Source organism: Gymnogyps californianus, chromosome 1 (genome assembly GCF_018139145.2).
Source record: "Gymnogyps californianus isolate 813 chromosome 1, ASM1813914v2, whole genome shotgun sequence".
Classification (NCBI taxonomy): Eukaryota; Metazoa; Chordata; class Aves; order Accipitriformes; family Cathartidae; genus Gymnogyps; species Gymnogyps californianus.
The window spans coordinates 93,732,285-93,756,164 of record NC_059471.1 but is presented as its reverse complement, the minus strand read 5'-3'; the positions used below and the strand labels follow the sequence as shown (position 1 = coordinate 93,756,164).

At 42.1% G+C, this 23,880-nt stretch overlaps 1 protein-coding gene across 1 annotated transcript; it reads right to left on the bottom strand.

Annotated features, from left to right (window-relative positions):
• Positions 1-1,064: 1,064 nt before the first annotated feature.
• XK (X-linked Kx blood group antigen, Kell and VPS13A binding protein) lies at positions 1,065-17,018 on the bottom strand. The gene is made up of 3 exons (XM_050906136.1): positions 16,774-17,018; positions 7,787-8,049; positions 1,065-2,095 (listed from the first exon to the last, which is right to left on the bottom strand). The coding sequence occupies exons 1-3, from the start codon at positions 17,016-17,018 to the stop codon at positions 1,269-1,271; spliced, it is 1,335 nt and encodes a 444-aa protein (XP_050762093.1). The 3' UTR covers positions 1,065-1,268.
• Positions 17,019-23,880: the final 6,862 nt, after the last annotated feature.

Sequence of the window (23,880 nt, the reverse complement as noted above, 5' to 3'; positions counted from 1 at the left end):
CAGCAACTTGAAAAATACAGAAACACTTTTATTTGTGGTGATATAGTGCATAGAAGAAAACGTAATGACTTCCATTTCCTCTTTCAGATTTCAAGCCTGTGATACTTTTGAGGTAAAGAAGACAGAGGGTTTTGAACTACTGATATTAAACTAACCATAACACATCACAGCCTCAAAAAGAAGGACTCAGTGTCTTCTGTTCCCACATAACAAGTCACTGAGTTGCCTGCTTGGTGTACTACCAACTCCCTGACAATCAAGGTAGTGCTCATCTCTTAACTTCAGCCATCTAAAAGGGAGACGGATAGTCAAAACTAATTGTCAAGGCATCTGGTTAAACACAGAGTAATAGGTCTCCAGAGAATGATTCATATCACCTGCCTTAGAGGACATTTTAAGACGGGTTGAATTACTCCCTGGAGATGTGCTCTGGAGAGCACCTACATGATTAGGTCACACTGTCCGCCCAACTTCTAGATATTTAAAGTTATATAAAGTGAACACCACCCTAATACCAGAACATCACAAACAAAGTATTAGGTAAATGATAATATCAGAAAAATGAACTATCCCAGAACATCACAATTAATGTGTTAAATTTAATTCCCATACTAACAAGCAGCAAATATGAAGGGTAAAACAGTGCAAAGCCAATAACCCCTCTGTCCATTCTCAGTAACAGTCACATTTCAGTATTAGTGCTGGGTAATTGGCTGTTTCTTGGCAACCTAGACTACAGTGCATCGTAGAAGTCCAATTCTTATACCACAGAGAGAAGTATTATCTTATTACACTGATTAGAGTGTAAAAAAGTCTGCAATTTGATGAAAGCAGGCCACAGCTACAGTCAATATATAGTCAAGGTCTATGCTCTGTTTCCATGCTAGGGTGGCATGCCATAACGACATCCTATCTGAAATAAAATGCATTTCCTTCCATCCTCAGATTTCCTGAGTAAGAGGAGCATCAGGCCAGTTTTTGAAGGATGTCTCCTATAATGATTTCAAAATAAGCACGTGATAATAAATCTATGTGCAAAAAACTCTGAAGTAGAAGTCTACAAACAATGATTGCTCTCCATACACAAACACACACAGATACACATACCCATACACTAAGTTCTCCACAAAGATAGGCTTGTCAGTCGTCATGCAGTGCTACACCTGCAAGAAAGAAATCCCATCCACAAGAGACAATGTCCAAGATACACAATGTTCCCTGCAGGTGATCTGCCACCTTCAAAAGGCACCTACTTGCTTCCAGTTGTACTAGGCATTGGAAGAAACACTTTGATGAGGATTCCCCTTTTGAGAATCTATTGTCTTGCTACTGCTCCGTGCTTCATCAGTATTTTCAGGAGATTTCACCTCTGCCTTGTCCGTCAGTATGGTGGATTTGGGAGGCTTGCAAATAAAGCAGAGGAACTTGAAACAGGACAGCAAACCTTCGGAAATACTGGATGAGAAAAGCTTTTTGCACGGGTGGCAGAACTGGTAGAACACCAACATGAAGAGGACAGCCATGCAGTAACCTATCAGGAGCTGCAAGACCAACAACGGGGCGCAGACATACAGGTAGATATCGGTTTTATAGATGTACCACATCAGCAGGAGGAATGCATTCTCAATGAATCGCAGCATGTAATACACAGTCAGTCGGTACCAATTTTGGGATTTGTTAATTAAGTCAGGATCATTGAGCTTAACCTGCACTGCTGACCAGCAGAACATGTTAATGCCAGCATACAGGAAGGTGAGAAGGCACAAGACGATGGTAGTGCCGACCCTGCTCAATGCCTTCTCTATGTTCTCAGGGAACGGGGACTTGCTTTGCCAGAAGAGAATCCATGGGTAGAAGAAAAAACCAAAGAAATTTACTAGCACAACGGGGAGAGTCCAGATTTGAAGAACTGAACTGAAAAGGACCAACACTGTAACCCGTGTAGCAATCTCAAAGCTTCTCCACATGAATATGCAGAGGTAGGCGGCTGGTTTCACGCTGACATCATAATCATCATACTTAATCTTAATAGCCAGGATGTTGCAACGTAAGGCGCCGTATACAATTGACAGGAGAGAAAGGACCATAAAAATACCTACAAAGAGAAAAGACAAATCAGGACCTTCAGCTTAAACCTTGAGAAGTTAAAGACATTGCACCAGAGTAGTGCAGATGTAGTTGTCTGCACAGCACTCCTGGGGATGCCCAGCAGGGTGTAATGCCAAAAAAGCCACTCCTTGTATACACTTCTGGGTTCTTACTCTAACTTACTCTACCCCTACTTTGGTCCCCATTTGTTACTTTTCCAAGTAGCTAGAAAGAAAAAAAGGCACTTAACAGTCACAAGTGTCTCTCTCTTCTCCCCCTGACAAGGGCTGTTCATACATATACTGTCCTTGGTAATTATACAGCCCAGTCATAAGAGTAGCCAACTTGCTCTCAAACTCTCACAGTACTCCACAAGGCACAGGGGTGCTACTCCCTCTCTGTACAGATGAAAAACTGCAAAACAGAAGCTGAAATTTTGGAATAACTTGGGCATGCAGATACCTCAGTGCTTGTGAAGTTCTATGTCGAAGCAAATTGTCCAAGCTCACAGAAAAGCTCTATGATGGAGCTCAAAATTGAAAGCCAAAGCAATTTAAACCCAGAACCACCTGCGTTTTCTCTGCCTGTGTAGACAGAGATTTGCTCACCTGTCTACACTGTGTTTTCCTATAGATCTACTTTCTTTATACACCTATCTGTATCATGCATTTAAAAACAACACTCCTTTTAAAAATGTCTTTAAATTCAGATCAGCTTTCAGTATCTCCCATCTACCCAGAATCCCTCAAGCAAAGGTTTCACAGCATTTAAATTCTGTAGAAAGTGAAGGCAGAGACCAGTTGTTACCTAGCTTCCCCTCCAGATGCAACAGGGGAAAAGCTTTCTGGCACTGCAGGAGGGAGTCTTGTCTTGCCACATTAAGTAGGTACAAATGTACAAGAACCCTGGATGCATAGAATAAACATTCATTGAGAAGTACCTTGATGTTCAGAAGTGCTAACTGCCCACGGTTTTGTTAGCATTTGCATACATGCTGAATAGCTGATTTAGGCAATCTTAGCATTTTGTCCACGCAAGGAACACTTCAAATGCAAATGAGTTAAGAACAGTAAAAATTATTCAGTTGTTTCTTTTAGAGTTTCAATGAATCTAACCAAGCTAACTGGTCATGCTACAGGGCATTATATTGCATCAGATAAAACAAAATAATCAGAGTTGAGAATTCTTGATTATCTCAATTACTTTTGCAATGGTTAGCAACCAGTGCTTTCTGCAGCCTTCAATTAGTTTATGTGTCAATATATCCTACAAATGAACTGGATTCCCTGCTATAGCTATATAGACATGACTATCGGGTTTTTTCTAATTAAAGTTATTAATTTCTAAGCATGACTTTGAAAGAAACAAGTATATTTTAGGATCTCTAACAACTTTCTAACTGGATTTTCTCTATCATTTTAGCTAACCTCTCTCCCACCCCGATCCTCAAACACCTCTAAATTATTTTGGAAAAGAATTAATTAATCCTTTATATCTAATTTTCCAATAGCACTCAGTAAGCTGAAAAACATTTGCCATTTTATATGGTAATTTTGTACATGTGAGTTTGGTGGTGCATATATTCTCTGAAAATGGTTATGTATTTGCTTGTTTAGCACTTAAATTTTTAACAGGTGTCTTCAAACATCTTTCCTACAGCACTGTACTTGATCTGAGAATTTTTAAACGTTATGTCTTAGAAAAAACATTGGCTGAAAGCAGAAGAGCAAGTGAGTGCAGTCAAGAATACCGCTTGATATCCTGTGGGTCTTTACAAAATCTTTCCTGTAGTTTTAAGCCAGCTCTAGAACTGTGAAAGAACAAATAACTTCCAGCAGCTAATGAAGCAAAAGAATATTCTCAGAATTAAAGAAACAAAAAACCTACCCACTGGGGACAGGGTGCTGCTGTCCTGGAACTCTGCTTGCTTTCTGGTTTGATAAGCTGAGAGGAGACATTCATCTTATTACCCAATTTCATTTTAGGGATTCTGTAAGACTCAAACTTGTCTTAAAAACTCAAGCCTTCGAAAGAGGCATTTCTCCATTGATAGAAAACAGGTCATGCTGACTCTGTTTTAATACAGTAGTCCAGTCCTGCTCCTTTCCCAAAAACTCAGTACTGTCACCAAACCTTCAGTTCAAACATCACTTTTATGTCTGTGACAAAGATGGTTTGAAGCAACCACAAAGGGAAATGTGGGAGGGTGACATTATTGCTGCTTTTACTCATCCTGAGCAGACAAAGAAGTGAAAATTTAAAAGGCAACGTGTCTTCCCCTGGAACAGTCCCAAATCCCCTAACAGTCCTTATAAAGGTGGCATTTCTCTTCTTCCTTCCTACTCCCAGAAGGTTGTACTTTTCTTACAAATCAGAGGTGCACACTCACAGAGTCATTCAGGGAGGCATTGTTTTACTTTGTTGGGTTTTTTTTAATTATGTCCTAAGTCTTTTCAAGACCTGGCCCTTCCCACTTCAAAAATTGCTAAGAGAGTCAATTCTGCTCTAGATGAGCTACATCACAAATACCTATTACTGAAATCTTACATTCAGCTGAAGAATCATAAGTTATCTATTATATATACTATAGTTTTCTAAACTGATAATCAGAACCCTTGAAAAATAAGGGCACTTATTTTGTTACTTAGGGCAAGACACCTAGATACAATTTTTTTTGCCTTAAGATATAATTTCAACACTTAGAAACAACTATTAGTACTCAAAGTATGTTGTTCAAACAATGATAAAAGTATTCTGTGGTCAGAGCTTAATGAGTTGAGGAGAAGCAACTGTAGAAGCATCTTAAGATATCTAGTAAGACCACCTACAAAGCCCAGTCATGAATATTAGGAAAGTGACACTGCAAACACTAGTAAGTTGAAAGAAAAATCATAAACCCAAAACTTCTATTCTTGAAGATGGCAGTCACTGCTACAAATTTTCCTTTTAAAAAAAAAAAAAAAAGTACCTTTTTCAGCAGAATAATTTTATTTTTAAACGGTAGGAAATCCGCCTTTTGAGATTATTTTATCACTGTAAGCAACACTTGAAAAAGATAACTTGATTGCTGTTCACAGCACAAAAAACTTTAAACTTACAAAACGATCGCTCTTAACGGAAGCGGATCTTCTGCATTCAAAACTGCACACAGAACTGGCCCTTTTTCAAGGGCAAGAGGCCAAGACACACATCCCCCACCTCCAGCTAGCTGTTTTTGTAATTAACGCTAACTCAGGTCCTTTTGGCACCTCCTGGCCTTGCGCTTCTCCAGGTGGTACTACCTAAGTGAAGAGGTCTGGATAGCTGCCCAACAGCGCGTAAGTGGACCTGAGCCTGATGTCAGCCACCTCTTCGAAGCAAGGTTATAGCTGGCTCTAAGGCAATGCATGACACTGACAGATGCTGAAGCATTTAGTACAGGGTGAAGCCCAAATGCACAAGAGAGACCTCGGCGTCTGTTCTGGGAGTGACAATTACAAAGTCAGACTGGGCTTTTCATACAGTAACAAGTTAGGAACTTCTTCCCAGTTATGCTGTAACCAAAGAACGAGCTGAATGTCTAGAACTAGGACTCAGATTAGGCTATTACATGTGGGTTTCCAATGTTGCATTTCATACAACAACATTTCTATACATTTCATGCTAAACAGTCACCCAAGCTTTATGTCTTTCATCACTAACCTAGAGGCTTTGTCCTGCTTTTGCAACTCTCTTTAGTTCTCTTGATCTTACATTCTTGGCAGATAGTGAAGTGACAATTTTGGAGAATGCCAGACACTGGCAAGAATCTGATCATCCAGAAGAAAACATCCAGAGAAATTAATGAATGCCATGAAATACACAAGAAAGATGCAGCATGGCTCTGGTTGACTAAGGGCTAGGGAAGGATGCATGCTCTTTTCAGAACTGTTCAATTCAATATTGGAAGCAATAATGAGTTTCAAACAGATCTGAAAGGGACAAACCATGCTATGTAGCATGATGGTAAACAGCTTTATGTTCACAGGTGATACTGACCTCATTACCACTGACCAAGCAGAATTTACACAGAATAACAGAGTAGTGTAGGAATCCAGAAAAATAAGAGACTGATGAGGTGACAAGACAAAAAATGTGGAAATCAAAATACAAGAAGAAGAGAGTGGTAATTATAACAAATAATGGACAAATGGAATACAGCATGCACTTTGGAGGACCAGTGTCAAACAGGGAAGTTGAAGACATCTGAAGTGTGGAAGTAGAGCTGGACTGGCTGTTAATTACTTTGATGCTGCTGCAAGATCAAAAGGTTGAAGTCATCTCCCTATACATGAGAATCCCCATATACACATAACAAACAATAAGCTGAAACTGTGCTATGCATCATTCCCATTTACTCTGGAGGCTGAATAATACTGGTGGACAAAAGATACTACTGCAGAAATAAGCTGGCTAAAGAGATTGCAGAAAGTTTCAATATTTCAGAAGGTAAAATACATACAAGAGGAATATTGTTAGGACTCTTGTTTTTCTGATTAATGAGCTCTAATAGACATTGCCGTCGTTCCTAAATCACTGATTAAGAAAAAAATAAACCCATTTTTGTTTTTTCTTTTAATTTCTATATTTTAGAATTACACCTGCTATGGAGATGGCTTCTGAGAGACACGAGATGACTACTGCATTTGCTGGTGTGTTCACTGAACTCCCCGGTAAGCCAGCTTATCTCTGGTTGTTTAACTTTACTTCACCCACAGAAGGTCACTTATCAGTCTGTGATTCAGAATTTCTCTCAGCGGTGACTGATAAAAGTCAGAAGTAATAGGGCGTTACAAATCATTATTAAATATTCAATTCTCTAATCATCTGGAACACAGCGCTTCTCCTTGGCAATCACGACCAGTAAGGTCAACACCAGTAACAGAAGAAATACAACAAAAAGGTGACCTTTCTCAAGCAAATGCCATCTGCAGTGAAGCGATTGGAAGTGTTGCTAATTGCACTGCTCAGCAAAGGATTCAGCTGCTTTGTTCTCATCCCATGTCACAGATGCCATGGTTATTCGAAGAGCCTACCTTAGCTGTGAAGTACTCAGAAACTGTCAGGAGCAATGTCTTTCAAGTAACTACTGCTATGACCTTAAACAAGTACTTTTGTATAAAGACCTTAACCTGTTGTAATATCCTTATGTGCTGACTCGCCCGTTGGTATACTAAAGTTTTCCATTCCCCAAGTTGAGGGGAGAACCCTGACGTTATGATAAAGGCATCTCCAAAAAATCTTAGTTCCTTACCATGGTACATGGCCAACCAAGGTATCAGAACTGAAGAAAGTAATCAGGTTCATAACGTATCACCCTAGCCTCAGCCTCCCTAGCTGTGAAGCTTGTAAAGATCCCTGGCCTCTCAGGGCCTCAGAGATGTAACAAGAGCTATTTTGTATTTCAGTGGAAATGCACCTCCAGTTCACACAGGTGCCAAAGTCCTTTCTTACACCGAAAAGCTGGTTGTCCTCCGACCAGCTGGAGTAGGTTCTTCATTTAGTCTAAAACATGATGGTATAGATAAACTTGAGAGCAACATCACCATCAAAAGCTGTCAGGGAGATGAAACCCATTGCAATATGTTTGATTCTTGCCCAGTGCAGCTACACCTGACTGCCGACCCTTCTCCTCTCCCTCCCACCAAAATATGGAGGTGATAACAACAGCTCTACCTACTTCTGGCAGCCGTGATCTCCTGCTGCAGGACACAGATGTAGAGCTGGAGCGTGAGCTGGGGCGCTGAGCCGAGGAATGCCTGGATCACAGATGCCCTGCTGAATGCAGACCGGTGCGTACACAGCTTGCCTTCAGCCTGGCCCACTTCCTTCTCAATTTCTTCCGAGTACCCATCCTTGGGCATCTGCCTCTTCTTCGTGATGCTGACATAGGGCTCTTCAACTCTGCCAGCACGGAAGTAAATGTAAAAGACTTCCACACACCTACAAGCAAATCAGTAAATAGAGTAACAGGAAAATATGAAAGAATAGCATAGGTCTTCCCACTCCTTAGTATTTTAAGCCATCAAATACTAAGTCATTTGTTCACAGAGCAAAGCCTATACATTTTCTGTCCTCTTGGTAAATTTGGAATATGACAGATTTCACCCTTTAAAACATGAACTACCTGCGACTGGAGGGCAAGAATCTGGCAGTGCCCTTTGGGCTGCTTGTAGTACTCAGACACAGGAGGTGGTTTATTGTTTCCTATGAGCTGCCCTTGCTCTTTGCTGTCCTATTAAAGTCCTTGAACTACTCATCCACTACAGTGTTCATAGGCTCCCAACCCAGGATCCAAGTTAGAAGTGTTTCTTCAGATCCTCATGTCTTTCTCTTGGTGTTATCTGTACATCTGTGACGCGGTAATAAAACCACTTCTCATACCTTTGCCTTAAACAAACAATCTCAAGACATGGGAGAGAAGCTCAGGGTACGAGTGGGTGCACACACCTCAAACAGTTGGACTCTAGTCCTTGCTTTATCAAGCAATGGTCCCAAAACACAAGTAACGAGCCATAGCAGCAATAACGAGAACAAGCAGTTTAGAGCCTCACAACTCTGGATATTAACATTTTTTAAAAAGACACAGAAATAGGAGCTTTACTCCTTACGTTTGCTTACATTTATTGCACTGTTTAAGGAATATTAAACACAATCTTGCAAAAATATTCTGAATAAGAAGATGCAGTGTTTTCAGTTGCTGCAGCTCTTTGTACTTTAAACACAGGTGAACCAAACCCTCTTGTTTATGTAGGTCTAACTTGCCACAGACTAACTTCCAAAGAAAAAACTGGTGCCAGCACATACATTTCTATTCATAAATTACCTATTGTTGTAATACATGCTGCCTCTACCCATGCACAGAGAATAGTCCATACATTTGGGAGGGAATGGAAAAGGGCTAAAGGGGTTGGCAGCAGCAAATGCTGTAGCAATGAGGACAAGTTGGCTCCTTGAGTATTAAAGAAGATAATACAGCCTCAGACACATTTATGAAAGGAAAGTTTCTGAAACTTCCTTCCAATGCCTATTTTTAGTTTGGCAAAAACTTTAGAAAAACTATTCTAAGAGAGTTGCTTGGGTATGAAGGTGTCAAGGGTGGGCTTGGGCATCAAGCAGGACCCAAAACACAAACAGGAATAGTCAACCTTGTCTGGGAAGTAATAACAAGCAAGGATCTACTGAGGTACAGATGAAGTCACAAGCTGAGGGGGAAGGGAGAGGAAAGAAACACTACTTCTGTCATGTTGCATAGGGTCCTAAAAATACAGGGCCTGCTGTGGAGGAGTCCATGTACAGCAGGACCATAAAGGATAAATGGCATTGACTACTGAAAAATAAAGCCCTCAAAAGCCCAAACCCAGTGCAGACATGATCTGTTTTCTCTTTTATGCCTAACACTGGTACGGGCTTCAAGAAGAAAAAACAATCGTAGTGTGAGCAACAGGACTGGTGAGGGCTGGCTTCCAGCCCAGAGGGAAGCTCAAGGGAGAGAAACGCCCACTGCGAGGGCTATCTGTGGCACCAGCTCTGGTCACGTCTCCTCCCATGGCCCGACACGCATTGTATCTTCTTCTTGTGTAGGCATCATCCTCTGATGAGGACTGAGCTGTCTTCTTTCCTTCCAGAGTGCCTGCTGGGGTTCATCTCCTCCACCTGGTTGCCTCTGTAGGTAATACTTGCTGGAATGCAGCATCTCCAAGTCTCTGACAGGTCAGATTTGGCCTGTGAGTTTTTGTAATGAACAAATAATGCTTATTTTTTTCTATTTAAAAGTATCTCACAATCACAAAGCACAGAGCTATGCTTGTCTGAGACTTTGAACTCCCATTTCCTTCTCAGCTTGATTTTTTTCAACAATTGCCAAGTCAGAGTCTAACACAGCCTTTTAGGGGAAAGCTCACAGACCGAACTGTAAAGCAGCACTGATAGAAATTCAAATAAAAGCGCACTGATTTTTGTTTTAATAAACTTGATTTCATTCCTTCCCCTAACTGGGCCACTAGCAAGTTTCACCTGCTCTAGATGGAGAGCAGTTTTAGGATCCTGTAGTACTATCCTTGATTCACTAGGCTTCAGCTACTATTATCACTACAGCTATTTGAAGTGCCTGGTGTGCTGGAGGCTCCATTCACAGTGGTGACTTTCTGTTTTCCCCTTGTTAATCTTTTCAGTCCCTGCCAATCTTGTTCCACATGAAAGAATCCAAACAGTCAAAAACAAAGTGTGAAAAATTAATAAAGCACAACAGCTTACAAAGCCAACAGAGATTCTGAAACCAACAAATTGATTTTATTCCAAAAGAAAGATCCCAGAACATTTCTGTCTCACTTAGTATTCACAGCCATCTATTCATCCTGAGCTGAGGGCAAGTCTGAAGCTATCATGGAAAATGAGATCTCAGCATCAGCCTCTGAACTCTTGCCGTCTGTGATTAGAAGCAGATATAGTCTAGGGACCCACCTAACAAATACGCAGTAATTCCATAAAAGAGATGATAAGATCCATAAGACTACTGACTATAGCAAATATTATAATCAACAAAATGTTTGGTTTCGGAGCAAGTATTTGATTTGTATTTATTAGCTAGGTATTAAGTAGTAGTATATTGTTTGTGATGGGAAATTTTATGTCTGTATAGAAAAGCAAACACAATGTGAAATGAATGGTCTGATGAGCAAACTTTAGGGCCAAAGGGGACTTTTACCAGTACAACAGAGTGATAAAAATGGTATGTGCAAGCACTCAGATTACATCAGTAACAATGCCCATCTTCTTCCAAGCCCTGCCCATCCTGTGCAAGAGTGTCTCCGGGGCTCATGCCTTCTGGGGCCAATAACAAATGTACTTAAGACTCTAGCTGGTGCCACTGCCCAAGCAACTGCTTCAAACAGACTGGAGCAGACTGACAGCTGATACACTAGAAAGAAAGAGCACCGATCTAAATGTTTAAATAATAAAGTGTTAGAGGGGCATAGGCACTTGAAGAACCATCCAGGTGAGAAGGGTTCAGAACAGTGATGAAGAATCAATTCAGATCACGTACCTGTGCCACGTTACGACTTTGTCTATGAAGTGTGTTCAGAACAGAAAGGTTGTCTTTAAATGAACTGGCTCGTTCTTTTTCAGTATGAAACACAACTACAAGACAATGCAAGAAAGCGATTGCTTCAAGCCAGTTTTCCTCCACAGTCACAAACTCCACTACAGAACAGGGAATTCCCCAGAAGCCCCAGTTGCTCACTGCTCATTGCTGCTCTGCTCTGGAGGAACAGGAATGGGAGACCACAACTTCTGCACAATTCATCTCCTGCAATGCAGTGATGTTTAGGGCCCTTTCAACAGATCCTCACGTGGAATCAACAGCAGAAGGCATGCAGCTGGCTGGTTTCACTGCATGTAAAGCAATAATAGTTGCAATATGGGCTCTGAAGGAACTAAAATTACTCTGAAGAAAAAAAATGTCAGATCTACTCTCTACAGTGAAAGTTAAAACCTAAGAAAAAGATGGTGCTGCTTTCTCCCCTGCTGCCAAACCTTGGCAGAGAGAAGAGCTGTACTTTTTCAAGGATCCTGATGATGCCTACAAAGAGTGATTCAGCAGCTACACGTTCGTCTTCTACACAGTCAGTAGGAGGAATAAGCCTATCCTTATATGCCTGCTGAGAGCAAGCACCTCGTTCCCTCTTTTAATCATGGATGCGTGGGATTTAAATACAGGAAAAATGATGGTGGTGTGAAGAGGGAGCAGGCAATGAAAACAGGGAACTTCCCGCAGCCAACAAGCTCCCCAAGAGCGAACGTCTATTTGAGACCTATCCACACACGCTCACTGCAAACGTACAAGCAGATTTCTCTAATGACTCAATTTTTAGTAATTCCTTTTCTTTAGAGAAGTGTGCAAAAGACTTATCAGTCCTGCAGATTTACTCACCTGTGTCAGACAAAGATTTGTTCCTCACTCATTGTTCTACCTTCCATCTGCACTGACTTTCTGTTCATCGCATCTTGGACACCTAACATATCTGCTCAAGAATAAAGGAAAAAAAAAAGCCTGAAGAGGGTCTAGGCTTATTCGTCCCATCTGGAAAAGAAGGAGATGCATCAACAGTTGTGAAGTTTAGAGCTAGCAGAATCTCCTACAGTAAGGTCTGCCAACGGAAGTCCTACAAGGAAGAGAGGTTTTTAGACCTGTGCTATTCTGAACTATAAAGCAGGTCACCAGGAAAGAGAGACTACCCACGAGAGACAATGCTTCTGCACAACGTGACTGAAGCACTATCTGCACCGTTACAGCTTATTAGATTTCAAACTGCATAATTAGGTGCCCAAAACATTAATGACTCTGATAATTTCAGCCTATAGGTGTTTTGGTTTGGGTTTTTTGTTGTTTTTTTTTGTTTTTGTTTTTGTTTTTTTTTTTACTTCCTGCAGCTCACAGAATCTAACTTTGGCTGTAACAGCAGCTTCTTTGGCAGTTTGATGCAAACTACCTACTGCATCTGCTTTGCTGCTGTTTACACGGTACACAGACACATGTAATTGTTTCTCCTTATGCCTTGAGAAACAAAGCCTGATCCCATTTTAAAAAAAAAAAAAAAGTCTATTGTTTCTATCCTTGTCCCATTAAAATCTGAGGAAAACAGTCCTTAGTGTTCTATATATGGGCCTGTTAGATTGGCTTTTGATTTTTTTTCACAAGAGAAGTTCATCATCCTGCAGACAGAGCCATCTCCTAATTGCATGTTCCTCGTAAGGAAGAACCTGTAGGCCCACATTCAGCTAACTGCACTAGGGACGGTAGTTTCAAAGACACCAGCAGTCACTTAGCTTTTCTCTCTATGAAGCTAGTACCAGAAGGAAGCACTGCCAAGTTCACACCAGTCCCTTCTGGATATGCCACTTCAGTACTGTCCTCACTAAATCAGATAGTAAGGAACCACTGGTATCCAGCAGACATACAGTACAATACCACCAACACCCCCTGCTTGTGCTTGTAAGCCCCGACTGTTCAAGTCGGTTTGTTGGAAATTGGCACTCCTCACTTCAGCTCCTGACCTATTCATTGCTTGCAGAATAGAAAAGGGCAAGCAAGTTAACAGGGGTTTCTCTGGCACCCTTCATGAAGAGCTATTTGCATTTTGAACAAATCCCTAAGAGCAGAGCAGTTATTTATTGGAATTGTAGCAGCACATAAAACCTCAAGACGATGTCAGTGCTGCAGGTGCTGTACAAATGAATAGGGAACAAAGAGACAGTCCTTGGCTCAGGAGCAGCCGATAATGAGCCAAAAAGCTCATCATGGTCTTCTCTACAGAAAAGAAAAATGTATTAAATCTCTCATTGTTATTGGCTATTGTTTTAAGTCAATTTTTTGTGTAATAAATTACTTAATGTGGCAAAAGAATCTCCTTTTACAAAAAAAAAAAAGAGAAAGTATCCAAATATATTTTCTAAGCATCTAGACAAATTAGTGTGCTCACAACGAGTGGCACCGACCTGAAATGCTGCAGGAATCCCCCACAGTGCCCAGAAACCTGCAGTCACTTTGTTCCAGCCAACTCTCTGCATAGTCTCTGGCACGCCTACCTCCTGGGGATCAGAGCCAGGCCACCGAGGGGGGTAGGAATTTTACTCTACAAATTGCTCTGAATTTAGAGAGAAACTCTTAGGGAGTGGGAGAAGGAATTAAAAAAGGGTGCATTAACAGTACTCTCCCAGTACAGCAAAAGTCCTCTCCAGGAAGAGGGATGCTTCCTAATTTTAGTGCTTCCAGTGGCAGCAGCAGGACAGCGAGTGCCTCCTGAACAGGTGGAGTGTGGGTGTTTGGGGAAGGTGGTGGTATGCAAGAAGATTTTATAAGAGAATGTACTTTTATGCTACACAGAGGATTCAAAATAGGCTGGATCATCTGGCTTGCAAAGCTAAATACCCTCCTTCCCTGCCAAGATATTTCCATACCATTCCCCAAAATTTATACTTAACTTTTTAAGGGAAAAAGGAAGGGGAGAAAAATGTCTAGCTTTTAAGATGATGAAGAAAACTCACACAACAAACATGGGCTGTCTGTAAAGCAGTGCACTGATATTGGAGCATCTGAGTCTGAACAGAGAAATACTAACTATCCTGTACCATTTCACAAACCCAACAGAGATGGTTAAAAAGTTAGTGTTAGCTTTTTTAAAGCCTGCCGAAGCAGACTGGCCTCTGTTGAAGCACGCCATCTCACACAGCCTAAAGGCTCTTTAACATTTCACTCTGATTCCTCAAGCAGATAGAGCCTGAGGCAGCTCTACTGTCTATGTGTCCTATTTGACGTAATTTGACCCAGCCCTCCTTAGAAGGGCCTGGGCTGTGCCAGAGAGATGTAAGAGCCACTGAACACAGGGGATGGAATAAGGCTTCATACTGGGGAAGCAGATGACTAACAGCAGCAGGACTCTCTGGTGCAAAGGAGCAGCGGTTTGCCTAAAAGGATGGGACAAAATGGCTCCAGGGACAATGGTCCTTTTCAGTTCACAACGGTTAAAGTCACAGTGAAGTGATCATACAGCCAAAAAATATTTTGCCTTCTAGCTATCACCTCAGACTTGTGTGTATTCCAGTCCCCACAGGACAGAAAGCCTCCTGTGCAAAGTAGGGAAAGGTAAGGTATTTCATGTGCTGAGAACACTTCAGCTTTTACAGGGCAGATCTACACCTGATGGGAAGCGATCGGTTTCCTCTTCTAACAGATACAACAATGTTTAGTGGCAGTGGACAGGAAGGCAAGGAAGAGAAAAAGAGACCTTTAATGACTGTCTCAGATGGATCACTTCGCCTTCCCACACTTCTGTACTGTATCCTACAAACAGACACATTTCCCTGAATCTAAAGGGAGGTTGTTTTCCATGAAAATTTTCCTCTTAATTTGTAGAGTCCCTCCAGCCTTTACCAGGAAATAAGTTTTTCAGGTGGCATGAATGTACTACCCTCTTTTTATTAGTAATTATAATTCCAGTTATCCTGGGTCTAGAGAGAAGTTAACATGCATCACTTCGTACTGCCTAAATGATGCCATAGGGACTGTGGCACAGGCATGCTGCAATGCTTCCAGAACATCTTCAAACCTCCTGGGAACGCTAAGTTCGTAAATCTTTGACAAAGGCAGAAGAGCAGAGCTGATGACACACTGATACACTGCAGCATCATGGAGAGGAGGGAGAGGGAAAGGGCTTCCATATGCCCACTAGTTTTACAGCAGCAACTGCAGCTGGGAGCTCACCAACACAGCAGAAAGTATGTTCTGCACAAGATGAGACTCATGCTGTAAACAGATAAACTTGATGTTGAGAAAGAAAGTGAAATCATGCTTGGTGGTTAAGGTCAAAGCAGAAGTCTATGTCTCTTCCAGATAACTGGAAAGAAAATCCTCTAATTTGTTGTTGTTGTTGCTTACATCCTTTGTTTGCTTCTTCACATCTTGCAGCTTGACATGACCTTCTTTCCTTGTCTGACGTCAAGAAATTGATTTAGAATGACAAAAGTCATGAACATAATTTTTATTTTGATAGTTGCTTTCTCTTTGGTTCTACTCTTATTTTCCAAAGAATGTGGAAGTATTTTGTTCTTAGCTTTTAGAAAATCAGAGCTCTTCAACAACTTAACTGTTAAGCCATAACTTAAACCTCTTTAAAATATTAACAAAACAAACAAACCAACAAAATCGAGTCATGGTTATAGAAGAATTCAATGTTTTTGAAGTGTAAGATGTTTTGTAACATCCAAACCGTTCACCCTTATTAGTGTGAACAAATCTTCCTTTTCCACACTGTCCAGGAATTTCAAAAAGTTGGGGATACTTCTCCTAGCCTCTACTAGAGAGATACTGTATTTAATTCCCTTTCTTTTTAAAGAAAAGATTTGAACGTAAATTTAAAATGAAAGCCCCTAGCAAACATTTTGTCATGGGGTTGCACCACCTCTGTAACTTTTCATCTATCTGGGTTTTTTTCCTAAGGACATTTTCAGTCAGAAGTTGAACCGGAGTTGAAAAAATCTCCAAAGCAATTTGGGGCAAGCAGCTTTCGGAAAGAAGAGACAGACTAAAGCATTACCAGTATTTCCAAGATGCAGAGATGGGATGGGTACTACCGTTGTTTTCAACTAGCAACTAAGTCTTCCATTCTCTCTTGGAAGTAACCTCAGAGTAAAGTGTTATGGATAAACCAGCAGCGAACAGACACAACCATTTGCAAAAAGCCACACGGAGAGAAAACAAGCGCAGACACCAGAAAGAGGGAGCCGGCTCTGCCAGGCTCCCCGCAGGAGCGCAGCCTGCCCGCCACCTGCCTCTCAGGAGGGGCTTAACCCGTTTTCTCCAATGCCAAGTGCTGACGGAAGGTCAGAGACCACCACGCCCCTCGCTGTGTTTCTGCCCAAGGACGTTTACAAAGGAAATTATTCCTCCCGCAGCTTCAGAAATAAGACTGGGAAGGATCCGATCGCGGCTAACACCGGTGCAGAGCAGCAGCAGCAGCCGCCGCCGCCCGGGAGCGGGCCCGCCCGCACGGCACAAAGGCCGGGGCGCTCCGGGAGCCCCTGCGAGCCGCGGGGCTCGCCCCCGGCCGGCCCGCTGAGGTGGGAAGGGGCGGCGGGGCGGGACGGGACGGGACGGGACTCACTGACCTGACGAGGGGCCCCAGCTGCAGGAGGTGCAGCAGCAGCACCAGCGGGCGGTCGCGGCTCACGTCGCGGTGGATGAAGACCAGGCTGAGCTGCACCAGCGCGCAGGGCAGGAGGGCGAAGAGCAGCGTCAGCCACTGCCACATGCGGTCCCCCGCCGCGCGGTACGCCCCGCTCAGGCACAGCGCGGCCGCCGTCTCGGCCACGAAGAGGACGAGGGAGACGAGGACGGAGCCCGGGAATTTCATCGCCACCCGCCCCGCACCGCCGCCACCCGCCGGGCGCGTTTTCGCCGCGCCTCGCCTCGCCGCGCCTCGCCTCAGTGGCGGTTGGGCGGGCCGGGCCGGGCCGGGGCGCGGCGAGGCGAGGCGCCCGCTAGGGGGAGCCGCCGGCGCAGCCGCCGCGCTCACCGCCGCCCCGCGGCCTTCGCCCGGGAGGGGCCCGGGGAAGGAGCGGGGGTCGCCGGGGCCCCTCCGGCGGCGGCCCCGGTGCGGGTGCGCTGGGTGCTGCTGGGAGTTGATCCTGGCAGCGGCGGGGCTGCGGCGTAAGCGGAGGAACGCTCCGCGGTGGCGCCGGGCGAGCACCCCCTCATCACGTCTCCTTTGGCCGTAAGATACATAGCTGAAGTAAGGGGGGGGGGGGGGGGGGGAGGGAGTTGGTCGGTGGGAAGGTGGGGCTGCTCTTCAGGGGGACCTCGGCAGGCTGGAGAAATAGCCTGAAAGGAAGAGGCAAGGGGAAAGTTCTGCACCTGGAAGAAAATAACCCTGTGCAACAATAAAGGCTGAGGGACAGCTGATTAAAAACCAAAAAATGCAGAAAAGGAACTGTGAGTCCTGATAAGCCTCCCCTCATGCACCTAGTTCAGAGACCCCCTCACCCGATTAGTGAGGCTGCTGGCAGAGGTTCCCTTTTACCAGTTTGTCAGATGGGGCTTACCCTTGCTTGTCAGGCCTTTTCCTTCAAAGGTTCCTAGGATCACAAAACCCAAAGCCCTGCTCTGACACCAGCTGTTGGCCAGCAGCATTTGCCTACTGTCCCTGGGCCTTTCCCCTTCACCAGCAGGAGCCAGAAGACTGCCCCAATGCCTTTCTCCCTTGCCACCAGAGCTCTGGAGTCATTCTGGACATGCATAAGGTCACCCCTGCGGTATCACTGATGCCTGCATGGACGAGCAGCAAAAGGTAATAGCCCGAGGGCAAGATACGCCTTTGCAGTCTCTCTGCAACATCCTGAATCTGAGCACCTGGCGAGAAACAAAGCTCCTGAGGTACCAAGTCAGGTTGGCAGATGGTGCCTCTATCCTCCACAGGGGGAGTCTCCAATCACCACCACTTCTCTCCTCCTCTTGGTGCAGGTCCTTGGTTTGTGCTCAGCTGGCTCTAATGTCTGCCCCGATAGATCTGTTTCTCCTTCCCAGGTAACTGCAGATCTGCATGTGGAGGTTAGCTACAGACCTGAGACCTACCAGGAGCACAACAGGAAGGCGAGATATGGAGTTTGAGATGCTATTAGCATATTAATGGGACAACACTAATGGCTACTTCTGCAAGTCTGCTACTATTCTTCAATGCAACTTAGGTTGTCACCAGATTTATAAAAAAAATGCCAATAACACTTTGTTTGGGCCATTTCTTGAACTGCCACACTGGCAAATCTGGAGTCCCGTTGCTCACCCCTAGTTGAGCTCAGCTCATGATGGCAAAGATGGAAACCTTGTTACGGGCAGGCCTAGGTGAATTTAATGCTCTACTGCCCTTCACTGGGAATGGAGCGGTCTTTCTGGAAAGAGAAGAGGCCATGTGTACTGAGATTTAAGCAGGCTGAAAATCAACACCCAGGTGGGAAACTTTAATCTACAGGCCAAAAGCAACCTGTCTTGTGGAAAACTACCATGAGGTAGTTCTACCTAATGGCTATGTGCAGCCTGGATGTTTTATCTAAGATGAATGATTTTACCTTTGATACCACTGAAAAGCTTTTGGAGCCCTGAGTCATAACTGCTCCGGAAGGAAAAGCTGCCAGCACTATGAAAGATAAGTGCAGAAATAAGCAATCCAATGCAAAATCATACTGTTCAAGGTTGGGCTTTTATTTAAGGCAAAATATAATCACAGCTTTAATATTCATAATATGGAGATACACAGAGTTTGTTCTGCCACTATGAAGCTTAGCATTATCACTGCTTTTAAAAAGCTATAAAATCTAGTTTCTATTATAATCTACAATACAAAACTAATACAATAAACACATCTGAAAGGTCACAGTGTTTAAAACATTAGAAGAGCAGGGGTCCTGCTTTTAAACAATAAGGCGCATTTCTAAAGAATCAAATCAGTCTTGATTCTAAGGGCCCGTACCATATTATGGCTGCGAATGGCTATTACACTGAGAAACCAATCTAGGGTGCGGCATGTACTCAAGAAATGAATACCGTATGTTGGAATATACTGAATAATCAAGTGTCACCAACACAAACTAGACATGAAATACTGCCATTTAAGTTCCCTGTACTTTTTATTGGTATTGGTATTCATGTATATTGCAGACATATTGAGGGAAAATAGGTATAAAACTGCTATCAAATAGGGCCCTGCATATGCAAACACCTGTGCTTTCCTCTTACTATAGGAACAAGCCTTACTAATTCCATGGAACTCATGTAAAGGAGAGTTTGTAGGCTTGGGGTCCAGAATGATGCAGTTTTGCCCCTATTTCACACGTGTGGGAGGACCTAACCTTGCATGCCTAAAATCAAGTGGAGATTCACCACTGACATCAGTAGGTGGCATATCAGGCCCTTAAAATGAGCACAGGAGGCCAAATCAGTGGCAAAATCAGACCATTGTTAGAGGAAATCTTTCTTCCCTCATGTGTGGTCATGGTAATGAAGACAGAAGCAGACTTCAATTTCTGGTCAGCCAGCCTTTCTCTTCTATATGAAGTAGAAATAAATGTTTGAATAGGATTTGTTTTCTATTCGCTATGGGGCATAATTGACTTCAGGACTCCTACATAAAATTTTTTGGGGAGTATGCATGTAGAGTCATGCAGTGCTGTTGCTAAGTATCACTGCATTATAAAGTATCTTCTATTCAAGTATCATTATACCAATAGGCAAAGTGAGTTTTTAATTAATTTTCTGCCATTCTAGTTGGTATTGCTGTACTTGACCTAAATGCCTCCACCGTCTCTTTGAGTCATGCAATGAACAAAGTCAAGGGACTCCCTTGTAAGTATTAAAAATAAATATGGCCTTACGTATTTTCAAGCAGATTGCTATTTATAAATTGACTTTTTTCAGAGCATGATGTAAAATTTTAAATATACAGGGTACAGGACCAACAGTGACATCAGTGACAGTACAAATTAGGAGGTTTAATAACTCAAAGGCAGGTCGAACAGGTGGTGCACGTTGGCTTCTTGGATCTATTTTTTTAAACTGCCTAAGCATCGATAGTGTACATCACTTCTACTCCATTAAATGACAGGAGTAGGCAAGTAGGTTCAGCTACAGGCAACTCCTTCACAGGCAGACTTTTTTCAGCACATGACAACTTTGCTATAATGGCAATGAAGCGCTGTTCAAGGCAGCTAAAACCTGTACAGTGCACACTGTACCACTATCTGTGCAATGAAGCAAACTGTGCTATTCTCTTGGAAAATGCCTATTCACATCCCTAAATTGCTGTATTGTTTTGTGGGCCCTGAGCATTTTTGGTTTATGGCTTTGAAGTGTGTTGTTCCCTCAGTAATGTGATATTTGGTCATTTTCTTATTTCTTTTCAATTTAGCTTTCTGCTGCTTACTACTTAGTCCAGGACATATTTATATAAATGGAAATGTCTTCTCAGAGCAATCTAGACTGTGCTGTTAGCCAGCAATTGCTTATCGGTGTAGTTCTTCACAGGAAGATTACTCTTTAAAATCTACAGGGCAATTCTTATTCCTGATATACTAATCTTCCTACAGATTAGAATATGCACTCATGCCAGTGAATATTCAAGGTATGTAGGAGAAGATTACCGCACCTGAGATTTACTTGGCAGACCTCAGAGATACACTCTGTCCATGGATCTTACAGGTCCAAGTAACAAGGATATATTCTCAAAATGCATGCATATGCTAAAATAAGTCACTGTTTGCATAAAACATGCAATATGTTGGCAGATGCTATAACTGTATATACAGAGAACAATGTAAGTACAAAACTTTGATTGCTTATGAAAGTTTCCATTTGCACGTATTGCACCTGTATGTTTCTGAATACATCAGATACCTACATTTTGGTTTTTCCACAGTATTTTAAAAGCTAATCAGTATTCTTATCATATTCTCTGCATGTCCATATAATTATTATTAGAACATCAAAGTGGCATTACTTAATTTCAGAGTAGCAAAAAGGGTGACCACTTTACTTGCATTCGTTTGTGCATATTTCCCAGAACTATTTAAATGTGTATTTTGGGATGTTTAGCCATTTCACTTGTTTTTGATTGTCTTAATAGAATTGAGATACTGGAGAAGTGAACATGCTCCCTAGAAAGCCTCTCTTTGTTTTATTTAATGATGTAAAACATCAGTGACAGTTGTTATACAGTATTTTTCCTTAGCAGGTGGGAAATGGCAGAGCCAGTGAGAAGAGACCACCTGGGAGTGTAAATAATGTAATGCAAATAAGTGGCACACCCCTCTTAAGCAAAATTAATCAATCTTATTTTCAAGAACAAAAGACCTGGGCTGCTGCTTCAGTCTTCTGAAGTTATTCATAGGTTGGGAAAGAGAGGTAGGGAAACTGAAGGACACGATGCAAACAAAGCAGATATTGAAAGCAGTGGCACAAAATGAATACATTATCATGCTGAGACGTTGTGAGTAACAGGAAAAAATTAAGATACATTTGTTAGAACTGTACTGTTGATGAAACTTACTGCATCTGGCTCTATGAATCCTGAAATCACTAAATCTGGACATTACAGATCTAGTTTCCCTCAAAATTATTGCATGACAGGAACCTATGGATGACCTACCAAAAGTCATGAATAGTATATAGCTCCTTAAACTGATTTGTAATGTACAGCTTTACTCACAAACAGCACCACACAAACACAGGTACATCACAAATAAGCACCAATAACCACACAATGCATCCTCTTTGCTTTAACAGCATAATCAGAAATACTATTATTATATCACTTAAATTCCTATTGCCTACACTTTAGAAACTAAACACAGTCAAGAAACTAATGTGCAAACGTGACATAGTAACTTGTGTTTTACACTTTGAAAGAGGCTTCTCAAGTTTCTGGTAACACAGTCTTTTGTCACAGCACCACGACAGAATCTGTTCAGGAATACACTTTTTCAGTCTATTAGGGCCCAATTTGGGAGCAGGAGGAGACAGCTTCCAGCTGAGAATGTCTAGCAAAGGTTGCATGATCGATTTCTTGAAGCAGTAAGGAGGGAACACAAAGGACCTTATTTTTTTATTACACTGAAAAGTGCTGACGGCTCTGCTCAGGTTGCATTCCTGTCAATGTCTTAAAAGCAACAAATAAAGGTTGCGACAGCACGTATGTAGCAGCATATATAGTACAAAGGAAAAAACCGATAGACAATTACGAGGAGGAAAAACATGAAAAAAACCCTGCTCATTTAATGATTGGCATTTTCAGAAGAGCCCTAGGGTATATTTACACTGTGTTCAGAAGCTGTGACTACAGCACGTCTAGTAGCCACCTTAACCCAGCTAGGTCAGGTAAGAAAAGCCACGAAGCTCTAAGAATGAGCTCAACCTGCCATGTCTGATGAAACAGATGAATAATTATGTTCCAAGATTTTACAAGATGTATCCCATGAGACTGGATGTTTATGTTACTGTTACTGATCTTAAGCGTCAGTAAACAAAGTTTGCGTGCTGCCCTTGTTGAAGTCAGTGCTGAATTCACATAGCTTGCAGAGAGATGTTTGGGACCTAGATTTTGAAAACTGGGTGGTTGCATGGGTTTTCTCATTGTTGAATGGACTAACTCTTACTCAAATAACTATTTTCTTTCTCACAGGATTAGTATCAAATGAAGCCAAACACACGGCTTCATAATATAACCACTAGAAAACTGACACCAAATTCTTAATGTATATTTCCTGCCATTTATGAAGAAATACATTAAAAGATAAATGCAAACATGACCATTGGAAGTTAAGCATAATAAAGTGGAGTGATTTTATCTACTGCTATTATGGTAAATTTTAACATATATGTGGTATATGTTACAATATCAGCATTCATGACTCGGTCAGGATCTAAGTTACTGTACTGATTTATTGTGCTCTAGATTTACTGAGGTTTTGGCAAAGATCTTCTTCAAGCATCTCCTGAGAAATAACTCACTGGAAACAATTAAATGTTGTGGCCCACTGATAATTAAAAAGTAGGCACTGGGGACAAAATCAAAAGGTCATGATTACTATTCTGATATGTGTAGATTCTGTTAAGGCTTAAGTTTGGAGTTGTTTGGGTTTTTTTGATGGTGTAGTTATCAAAACATTATGTGTTTTTGTTTTATGTTTGCATCTCTAAATAAAAGGATTGGCCATAAATGTAGGACTGCAACAGCTTGAGTCTAGATCATGGCAGAACCTATTTCTCTGTCTTACAGTAGGACAGAATACAGTTACAGTAGCTATCTAAATGCTATGGCACAAATGTTGTCACTTACATGTTTTAGCTGAGTGACATTACCCTACAATAAAAATTGAGACTGAAAAGCTATTGACCACAGGGAAAAAGTGGATAGGCCAAGTTTTACCTTCCTTAAACATTTGTTTAAAAAGGTTCCAGTTAAGAAATTTATTAGACACCTGCATTACAGGAAGCAACTAGAGAAGAATCCTAATAGACTTAGGATCTTCACTACTGACAATTGACTTTGCTCTGATCTAACAGGAGCATTTCAACCTGGCTGGGCAGAGCACACGCACATCTCCACTGACTTTTTGATTTAGCCTCACATGTATACCTCCCTGTGAAATACATACTCCTATGTGTACACATCTCACTGCTCAGAGTAACAAAGGAAGTGACATTAATGGCTTTCTTAAAAGACCTTTTAT